This window comes from Carcharodon carcharias, chromosome 12 (assembly GCF_017639515.1).
Source record: "Carcharodon carcharias isolate sCarCar2 chromosome 12, sCarCar2.pri, whole genome shotgun sequence".
NCBI lineage: Eukaryota > Metazoa > Chordata > Chondrichthyes > Lamniformes > Lamnidae > Carcharodon > Carcharodon carcharias.
In genome coordinates, this window is record NC_054478.1 from 80,801,947 (window position 1) to 80,813,263 (window position 11,317).

The following is an 11,317-nucleotide window of genomic DNA, read 5'->3' on the forward strand; positions in this document are numbered from 1 at the left end:
CAACACAGAAACAGGCCATTATCGATGTTTCTACGTAACGAGTTATGTGAGAATTCAGTTCCCAGATTTGATCAAGTTAGATATACATATGCAATGCCTATTAGAAACAAATCTATTTTGAATTCACTGTTATGCACCCCACAAACAATTTTCAGAGAATTGTTCATATTTTACAATGCAAATAAAATTCATTATTTAAAACTGTTGATTTTTCCTCCTCCCTCAACATTCTTCTCAAGGCAAGTGACTCATTTTTACTTCAGCTCCAAAGATACCAGCAGTACTATGTGATCAGAAACAAGAGCTCTGTCTAATTTTGACCTCAACCCCAGCCCAAAGCCCTGGGAAACTGAGAGAAATTGTGGTGTTTCATTGATGCAGTATCTAAAAGTTGAGACCAATCCATTTTACATGACTTAAACTGTGTGATGAAAGATTGTGTTTTGATTAAAAAAAAGGCCTGGCTTTGGACTGCAGCACATCAGCATGGGCGCTAACAGTCTGGACTGGCTGGCTGACAGGCAACTTCATGGAGTACTAACAGTTGCATCCTGAGGGAGGACCACAGGTGAATGCTGCATGGTACAAGTGCCACTGCCACTTCCACAGGGCAGCACCACAGTAAAATAGCAATACATCTGAGAACAGATTGTGAACTGTTGTGAGACCTGAAGCCCCTTAACACACTGCTGTCCACAGCTCTGATGACAGCAGTCTGAGCTTGCATGGCTTCAACCTGAGCTTCCACTGTAGCACCAGATCTTGCATGGTTTCTGCTTATGCTCTAATGGAAGCTGAGACAATGGCCATCAGATGCTGCACCATGATTGAGTCCACAAGTGTTCTCATGGAGTTGACCGCCTGTCCTACGCAGGAATAAATAGGCTCCAAGCCCTGTGCAAAGCTCTATGCAATGCTGGTGCGTGACAGCAGGCTTTCTGGCAGGCCTACCAATGCATCAAGCATCACTTTGTGCATACCCATCAGACTTTTGCTGAGGCTGCCCTGTCAATGTCCTCATCTATGTCCTCTGCAGTAGAACCCATGAGCAGCCTCATCCTCTGACAAGCTGGCACCTGTGCTACCCTTTCCCCCTGGCCTGGTTGAAGGCCACACATGCCCAGTGTTACGACCAGGTGAGGAGGGGTCGAATGGCTCCCCTCTTTGTCCTTTCCTTATTTGACCTCAGCAGGTTTTTTTTTTTGAAAAGGTATAGTTGCCAATGCAGCGAAAACCTAACTGTTTTCGCACTGTGATCATAAAAGAACCAATAGGACAGGTTTTCTTGAGTTTAACAAAGAAAGATATTATACTTAAACCAATCTAAGTAAAATATGCACCGTCCGTGCACACGTGCTCAGAGTACGTACATGCACACACACACACGCATGAGATACGTGCACTTGAAGTACGTGCGCTCGCTCTCATACACTCCTTCCCCCCAACACCTCGCACGTGGCACGCACACTGCCTTGCACAAGCGCGCACGCTCCCTCGAGTGTGACACCAGAATGGGGAAGGATAGATTTGCCAAATTAGAGCCCATACAAAAAGTGAGAGTATATACTCTATAGTTTGGTGACTCGGCTGGCTTCAGGCTGAATTTGATGGTCTCGATGCTTCTGATTTAAAGAAGTAAATGGCTGATTTTTGTTGTTCTTCGGGAGACAGTAATGCTGGGTTAGATTCTTTTAAGAAATCTCTGTCAGCGGTGGGGTGTCCCTGGATGATTGCAGTCAGAAAACAGGGCTCGAAGGTTACCCGTTGGGTTAGAGAAAAAAAGAGGCAGGTGGAATCCCATTTAGGTCTTCTCCATATGACAAGCCAACCCTGTATTTGTTCTAAACACTGGTTTCCTCAGCAAAATATGGGGTTGGCTTGTCACATGGAGAAGACCTAAGTGGGATCCCACCTGCCTCTTTTTTTTAGTGCCTTGTATTGCTATTGAAAAACCTGTTTTTTTAAAAGTTTATTTCAGGTTTCCAGATAGCAGATTAAAAATCATTATTTGACATAAAGCACATCTTCATGACACTGATGTTTCAAAAGTACGCACGGTGTCAGTATCAGCTGGTGGCTGTGTGTGTGAGAGCAAATGATGTTCCTTTTTCTACATCACTGGCTCCCTGCTCTTCCATCTCTTGCCCTTCCTGCACTGCCTTGCCAGGTTGCAGCTTTTGGGTATCTGAAAGGGGAAGGGCACAAGGTTAGGGTTATGGTGAGAATCAGAAGAGGTTACGTGATGAGGGGAAAGTGGGATGTGAGAAGGAAGATTAGGTATGAGGATACTGTCATCTTTTATTATTTCATCCTCACCATTGCCACACCCTCAGTCGTGGCTGCCCCAGTGATGATGGCTGCTGTCTCCTCCATGGCTAAGGACATTGTCGTTGTGCCTCTCTCCCATCAATTAGGTGCTGCTCCCTCCAGTCGTACACCACCTCATCCTACAAGAGAGAGGGAGGTGTATCAGTGAGTGTGGCGCAACGTGTTTGGGTGATGTGCCTGTCATGGTTGAATAGCTTACAGTGTGTGCATGCTGTGAGGTGTGGGTATGAGGCTTGCAGCAGTGGTAAGAGTTTGAGAGATTAGGTAAAGCTATGGTCCTGCTTGATAAAGATTGTTGATAATTGATGGGGGTGGGGTGGTCTGTTGAGCAGTGTCAGAGCTTTGTGGCTCAGCCGTAAGGAATAGGAATTTGAAAAATGAATTCATGGACCTTGACCACTTGTGTGAGGTCATAAAATTTGTGGTACTGCATCAAGGTCCTTGGCGCTGCCCTGCTTACATTGACCCCGATAACCATTTGCTGTGACTGCCTTCTGGGAATTTGTCCAGAGAGCCTCCTGGCTCAATGTAAATAGAGGACCTCTCTCCTCCTGTCCACCCCAAGGCCTCCAGCACTGCATCTGAAAACCTGGGAGTACACTTTGTGTAATGTTGTGCCGCAGTCAGAGTTCCTCCTCAAAATATTTTCCCCAGTCACTTCCAGCACTTATTCCAGCCAGAATGCACCTTCCCATTAAGAGGTTTTAAGTAGTGTAAGCTCGCTTTAGCGTTGTTTGCCTTGCATGAACTTGGGCCTTCTGTTGAGGAGTGAGAACTGTGCATTTAGCTCTGGAATGCACTCTACTATCATTTCAGCAGGTAGCACAAAGCAGAAGCGGAAAAAGTCGGAAAGAATGTGTGCAGGTTAATTGCACATCGCAATCCCTTGCTTGTTTTTGGTTCTGTCAAACTTTCCCCCATTCCAAAACAAGTTTATTTTCATTTATTCTAAGGGATGAGGATCAATAAGCCCATTGACTTTGTAAAATTGATGCTTTAACAAGATTTTTATGCTTCAGTTTGGTTGACATTTAATGTTTTTATTTTTGTTTCAGCATATGATTGGCAACACAGTGCGGACAGCCAGACACTGCAGAAGTCAGCCTTTTAGTAAGTCAGTAGTATGTGAATATGAACTGAGTGCCAGATATTCGGAGGTTACCCTTAGAACTCCTACTTAAACTTCTATGTGAGGATTCCCTCAGCAGTCTAGATGTTGATAGACACAAATTGGTAACAAACATATTAATGATATATAAAATATTATGAAAACTTTTTACACTCAAGCAACAAACTTAACTCACCAGTTGTATTAAAGTATCCTGCAGTTTGAGAACAGGCTACTGGTGCTCTGTTCCTGAAGGACTTTACATGGGGAGCAAAAAACAAATGAACCCAACTGGATCAGCATAACAAACTTTGGATATTTTCTACTTGGATCTAAGGGTTAACTCGAAAATCCAGTCTATACATAAAAATCATTTTCTTGTTGATGAAGGATGTCTTGATTTTGCTATCTGTCATGATTTCTCATGTATGATTGGGCAAATGAATGCTTTATCCCCTTCACTATATTCTTAGTATGACCTAATGACTAGTATGATTTCTACCAAGTTGGGATGCCTGTATTTCTCCAATTTTCTAAGTATCCCAAATAAAATGCACTTTGGCCCATTTATGAATGTTAGTTTCAGCTTATTTATAAGCTTTTTGATATTCTTTTATGCAGCTCGATGTATTCCTGTGGACAAGGATGCACTGGAGAATGGGCCTCATGCACTATTAAATTTTATGGGATAACTTTGGTTTCTCCTGAGCTTCTACCAGTACAATAATTCAGAACAAAATTTAGAAACAAACAAAATCCCGCACAACAGCATTTTGAATTTCTGCCCATTGACTTTTTCCTTTGGTGGAGGAATTAAAGAATGGCAACATTCTGCTTCCACTGTTTTGTCTCTGAGGGGGTTCTGAATGCCTTGTCAAAAATGTTACCCCTAATACTCAAGAGGCGATTTTTAATTTTACATCCACATCGGGCAAGTGGTGGGAACAGCGTTCAGAGCGGTCGCCCAATTATGTGAGTATCCCAAACCATTTTTGCGGCTGCATCTCATTTAGATGCTTTCAGCAAACTGCTTTTGTTCAACAAGTACTGATGGGCAGCTCACCGCTGATCGGAGGTTGGGGGAGATCCCGCTCCTCCATTGAGCCAAGCCAAATGTAAGCATTTAAGGGAGGGAGAACCAGTAAAAGCAACCAGTAACAGGTAGAAAAAACAAAACTGCATTGGAAGAAAAGGTATAAGACCCCAATTTAAATACTATAATAAGCCTATTTCGATTGGGAGCGCTAGGCAGACTGTTTTAAGGTCTTTCAAAATGGAGTTGTGTGGCCTCAGGCAGCTAGTGAGTAGTTCCTTTTTTTAAGAAATGTTCTGCCTTCTGCTGTGTTTTTCACTCTGAATGGGACATGAGGCAGCTGAAATCTCCCTCATTTGAGCATTGGTATTCTGCTGTATTCATCTCCTTCATTATGGCATGGAGGCACTGCAGCAGTCAGTCAGAGAGAAGCAAATATACTGTTTGTTTGCTTCAAATAGTATATGTATTATTCAGTGCTTACTAAAATGGATCAAAACTCTTAGTTCAATCTTTAGGAGCACAGGAATATACAGGACTGGCAAAGTCTTTTGTTCTCCAGCCAACCAGTCCCAAAGATTAAAATCATCATTGTACTCCTATACCCCTCGATCACTTCTTTCATCAAATAGCTTTACTGCTTCTGATTGACTTCCTTGACACTATCTGCCTAAATTTAAATTTGCTTTGTAACTTGTTCAGCCAGCAATATTTTTCTTTCATCAGATCCAGATTCATCACTTACAAACAAGAACCATCAAGATGTCCGTGCATATGTTCGACAGCTTAATGTAATCGACAATCAGAGGACTTTATCACAGTTGTCTCACAGGTTGGAGCCACGCCGATCCTAATAATTTTTCACTATTGCACTGCCATAAAAGAAAATATTTATTGTATTTCAGCACAATGGGCATTTGGTGGTTTGCAGTGTTAAGAATAATTATTATTGAAAAAGGGCAGTATTGTAACTGCCTTCAACTCAGAGGAAGACCTTTCTGAATTGGAATTGACTTTAGCCCCGTGTTACAACAATTATGCCTGCCTCTTCCAAGATTTGGAATACATACTGTGTTTCACAAAGACCAAAATATCCTCGACGTCTTATTATGTATTGATAGTTAAAAGGAGAAAGTAGGGTTTTCTTTTTTGCAGATTCTTTTATCTACAATGCAGAAGAATTTGTGCCAAGAATTGCCCTATATGTATTTAAGCACACTGATGAGATGGTCCTTCAATCTATTAAACAGTTTACATTTATTCAGATCCTCTAAGCAGGTTGTTTTGTTTTAAGATGATGGCACAAAATATTTGATATTTTTACCAATTGATGCTTCTTTTTAAAAGGTGTTTCTAAACTTTCCACATTATATTTAAACTGGGAAAATAGCACAATCTGCACAACATAAAATTGATGAAGTATTCCAATATTTCTTGTAACTTCATTGTTTTCAATTATCAGCAAGCTTTAGACATTTCATCCATATATTGTTTAATTGTGACCTAACATAGGCATTTCATGTTTGCTTGGAAGGTGCTTTCTTCAGAATGTTAGTTGCTCCATGCACCCTCAACAGCATGGTGCAGGAGCCTGCTGCTCTTATCAGTATTACATTATTTTAATTAAGCGCTACCCAACTTTCACCCAACTAACAAACCTTGGGCACCCCATTGACACCAGAGTTTTATTATTCAACTTTTGCTTAAAAATGAATTTCAAATACATAAAATTGAATTTAGAAGTTGCAAGATATATGTCCAGAATGCGCCAGACTTAATTTCTGAAATTTCAATCACTCTCCCCAATCCCAATACCTCCACCACCCCCGGAACCATGTCCTCGGACAGCTGAAAATTTTATTAAACATTACGTTATTGTGACAGCACACACTTTCGGAAATCTGTGGGAAACCCTGAATGCCGATTATTTGTTTTAGCACTATTAAGCAAGTGTAAATAGTAAAAAAAAAAGCTTGCTTAATGCATTTGTCAGTGACAGTTCTATAACTGATACGGTGCCAAAAGTATTGCTTATTTTATTTATTACATTTTAATTTATGTCTGTTTAAAGTTTGGTCTACAAAACTATTACATTAAATTACATTTTTGGTATAGAGTTCAATTTTTCACTGCCTTGTATTCATTGTCTATAAATAACGTTATAAAATGTACAGTAAATGTCTCTAATGTTAGCACGAATAAAACAAATGTTGCATTGTACACAGTATGGTATGTTGGCCCAAATCAAATAAAAATTAAGCTGTTTCTACAAAATGTAGCTGCTATGTCTGGTTTTCTTGTAAACTGGTAATAAGCAGTTGCTCTGCCATTTATCAACATTGATTAAAATGTTAGTCCAATTAAATACTATTATCTAGTAGACAATAGGACTGATTTGCCTGTCCTGAATTCACTTTATTTCATTATTTCAGAGGAAAATGGGGCAAAGACTTGTAATGTGGGGTCTTTGTCCCTTTTGCATATTTTTGGCAGGGCAAACATACCAGAAACATAGGAACAGGAGTAGGCCATTCGGCCCCTCGAGCCTGCTCCACCATTTAACTAAATCAAGTTGATCTTTTACCTCAACGCCATCTTCCCACACTACCCCAGTATCCCTTAATCTATCGACCTCTGCTTTGAACATCATCAATGACTGAGCTTCCACAGCCCTCTGGGGTAGAGAATTCCAAAGATTTACCACCTCTGAAAGAAGTGGAAGCTTCATTATGATATGAAAATGACAATGTTATGATTTAATGATCTATTTGATTTCCAAAGGGCGCTGATATAAATGAGCATCCTGAAATCCTTGGTCTTGAGTAGTAACCAGAAGTAAGTTTAAAGTACCAAAAAGAAGATTGTTTCAACTGTTTTGAAACTATTAAAGGTCCTATCTAACCTTTTCTTTCTCCTGGCAGCGTTGAGTACTGGTTAGCTCTGGCCTCAGCCTGTCTCCACTTCCATCCAGACATGCTAAAAGAGTGTAATGGGGGTAGTGCAGAGTGGTATAGAGCAGATGCTCCTCACAACCACTTCTTGCAACATCATTACTAGTTCATTAGCCATCAAACAGGGTCCCATCACTTGTGCACAGATTCAAGGCTGCTCATGGGGTTTCATATTCCTCTTTGGCCTGTGCCATCTTAATCCTAGTCTCTTCAGGACAAAACGTGCTAATGATCTAAAACACCTTTTGACATTTCTGAATATTTTCTCTTTCGTTCTCCATTCCCCCACCTTATCACTTTAATTGTCACTGTTGCCCGAAATTTCACTAACACAGAATCCCCCATTCCTGCTGAAAAGTGCTCCTGCCTGGATTTGTGAATAATTATGCAAATAGACTCATATTTAAAATTTAATTTAAAAATTAAAAATGTATCAGGAAATTGTACCAGTTCTTACCCGTTTAGGTATGATTTATATCAGTGAATGAAAACAGACCCTGGTTTCTAAAAAACCACCAATTTAGACTGCTTCATATCATCTAAATTTTTAACTAATTGCAAGAAGAAATGATTTTCCCAAACTCAACTCTGCCCTGCTTATTCTAGAATGTGGGCTGAAAACTGCCATTCACCAGCAAATTCCTGGTGTTCAGGTTAGTTGTACTGTTTATTTAAATCTAATAAATAGTTTGGCACAGAGCTTGGAGAATCATGAACAGAGTGGAAGCTGCTAATGTGGTGAGGCTAGGTTTTATGTGGAGAGAAAGAATGCAGATCCTCATGCCCAACTCAAAAAGAGTGCAGAACCCGAGAACAGAATGGTGGAGTCTCCGAATTCTAGGTTACGTATCCAGATACCCAATTTAGGTGCTTTGGCATTATTTTCTCAGCTTAGTCCCTGCCAAATGGCAGGACCATTAGTGGGTCAGGAACCCGGTTGGAATCTCCAGTGGGCTTTTCAATGACTCCTTAACTGAAGGTATTAGCATCCCGCTTTTGAGTTCCCTGACCAGTCAGAGGATGGGCAGCATCACATGCTGGATCTGTCAAAGGAAGGATTTTGATTTAAAGGGGGCAAACATGGGTACAATGACTCACCTGCACACTGATTTTGGAGGCTGCAGCAACCACAAAACTGGAGAGGAGACCTGGGAAGGCTGCTCGCTGGGTCTGTCACTCTTACCTGGATGTCTTGCTGTGGGATCTGAGGGGCTGCGCTGAGGTGAGCTGTCCCAAGAACGAAAGAGGACAGCTAAGCATGCATGGAAGTGATTGAGAAAGTCAACAAGTGTGGCTTTTCTGACCTGGAGACAGTGCACCAAGTGGACCCAGGACATCAGGAGGGCAGGGCATGTGAGTCACACAACACTGAGGTGTCAAGCCCCGCACAGACTTCCCCAGCATTCTCCTGCACAGCACTCCTCAGAACAACACACCTAACAGCTCCACTCATTCCTCTCATCCCAATTGGAACAACCAACCTCATCCTATTTCCTCCTCACAGCCATCCTCTACAAATGTTGTTCTCCAGTCCCCTCCAAACAAGCAATACTAATACTCATAACTCTGATTTGTCTCCTTACAGAGGAAAGAGCACAACCTCAGAGAGAAGCAGACACCCTGAGAGGAGAAACCAGGAAAACTTGGAAATGACTGGTACTGGTCTGAACTGGAGTACCATTAGGTACAAAACCAATTCAGACCAGTACCAGTCATTTCCAAGTTTTACTGGTTTTCCTTCTGGGTGATTGGCACTTAATGTGGCAGGCCTTCTGAAAAGAGGCAATGTGGGGTTTTCACTGGCTCTCCATCTGGCAGGTGAGACCCCCCCCCAACCAGCTACATTAAATTCTTCCCTACGTATCCATTCCTTCAGCATGTGACTGAACAGAAAGCAGCTGGTGCTAGTGTTGCTGCTGCTGTTAATATTGATGTTGCTGCTCCTCTTATTCTTCATCAGAAGTGAAAAGTGTAGCTGCACAAGCTGCTCCCATACAATGGTGAAAGCTAACAACAGGGAAATGCAGCTAAAAGTGAGTCATGTGCAAGACAGGTGAAACAATTTCCTAGAAGTACTGAAAGCACCCTGTGAGAAGGAGTGTTGTGAGGAGCAGCCTTTTTCCTGACTGTGGCTGCAGCTCTTCAGTGTCACTGATCAAAGGCTTCCCAGCCTGTCAGTTTCACTGCAGAATCATTCCCTGCTGTGCACTCATCTCAGTAATTATGATGAGAATCCGACAAGCTCAGGAAATTGGACCACTGGCAGCTCAAGTAACTCTTTTGAGTACAAACCTGTTTCCATCTGTTCCTATTCAGATGAGGTTACATTGTTTCATAGTTTACCATTGTGAGATTTGAACTCTTGATCTTGGGGTTACAAACCCAGTACCATAACCACTTGACTATTTAGGCCAAGCCTGGCAGTTCAAGTAAGAATCCTTGGTAAAACACAACTTAATGACCTATTTGAATTCCTAACCTGACAGCTGCACAATGTTTCTTCACTCACCTTTGAAGCCATCTAGGTGAAACCCATGGTGTCAGGATTCTGATGCAATACCACTTATAGGGGATGCAACTCCCCATTACCACCTAAACCTGACTCCACTTCTCTATAGTGATTCCATCCTTTGTGTTTAGTATGCTGAGAGCAGCTGTAGCTAGTTAATTAGGTAGCTAGCTTAAGCTGGTTTCAGAGCTTCAGTAGAGCCTAGCTCATTTGTTTTTCAGAGGGGTTTCTCAGTACTGCTGTTTGTCTGCAGTGTGTGAAATCAGTAGTTTGGTGAGTGAGGGAGTTTCAAGTTAATTTCTCTCAAGTCTAGCTTTTTTTTTAATTTAGCAATTAACTAAAAATTACTGTTTAAGTTAAGAGGTAAGTTAAGTTTATTCCAGTCATAAACAGGGATGTACAAGCTCTCTGCGAGCAGCTGTAGCTAGTTAATTGGGTTTCTGAGCTTCGATAGAGCTTGACTTATTTGTTTTTCAGAAAGCCTAAATAGAGGGGTTTATCAGTGCTGCTTCTGTGCACAGTGTCAAGCTGGGAGTTTGGTGAATGAGGGAGTTAGGTGCAATGGGGAATTATAAGTTAATTAAGAAAAATAAACTTAATTAACACAACAAATATGGCAGAAAGGGTGATGTGTCATTGGTGCAGCATGTGGGATTTCCTGGATGCCAATGCAATTCATGGCAACCACATCTGAAGTAAGTATCTGTGGCTTGAGGAGCTTTGGATCAGAATTAATGAGCTGGAGACTGAGCTGCAGACCTTGCGATGCATTGGGGAGGGAGAAAGTTACCTGGACGTTTTGTTCCAGAAGGCATTCATACCCCCCTAAGTAGTGTCATCTGATTTGGTCAGTGGTCAGGGACAGGAAGATGTGCGTGAGACAGGCAAGTAAGGGATCAAGAAGATAAGAGTGGCAGAACCTGAGCCCATGCAATTGAGCAAAATGTTTGAGGTTCTTGCAGCTTGTATGGACAAAAGCGAGGCCTGCAGTATGGATGAGCAGACTGACCATGGCACTATGGTACTGGAAGCCATTTAAAAGAAATGCAGTGGTAGTAGGGGACAGTATAGTCAAGAGGATAGACACTGCTCTCTGCAGCTAACAGCAAGAATCCAGAAGCTGTATTGTCTGCCCAGTGCCAGGGTTCAGGATGTCTGCTCAGGGCTGGAGAGGAACTTAGCGGGAGGGGGAGAATGCAGTTGTTGTGGTTCATGTAGACACTAACAACATAGGTAGAGCTAAGAAAGTGGTTCTGTATAGAGTAATGAGGAGCAAGGCACTAAGTTTAAAAAACAGAACCTCAGCTCTGGATTATTACCTGAGCCAAGTGCAAATTGGTATTGGGTAAATAGAATTAGAAAGATAAATGCATGGCTCAAAGACTCGT

The 11,317-nt window shown here is 41.8% G+C and overlaps 1 protein-coding gene across 2 annotated transcripts in view; it reads left to right on the forward strand.

Annotated features, from left to right (window-relative positions):
• rapgef4a (Rap guanine nucleotide exchange factor 4a) overlaps positions 1-6,740 on the forward strand; it is a 336,945-nt gene extending 330,205 nt beyond the window's left edge. For both annotated transcript variants that reach the window (XM_041201514.1, XM_041201515.1), the window contains 2 exons: positions 3,384-3,438; positions 5,196-6,740. In XM_041201514.1, coding sequence (XP_041057448.1) covers positions 3,384-3,438; positions 5,196-5,323 — 183 coding nt within the window. In that variant the 3' untranslated portion in view covers positions 5,324-6,740. The remainder of the gene's footprint in view (positions 1-3,383; positions 3,439-5,195) is intronic.
• Positions 6,741-11,317: the final 4,577 nt, after the last annotated feature.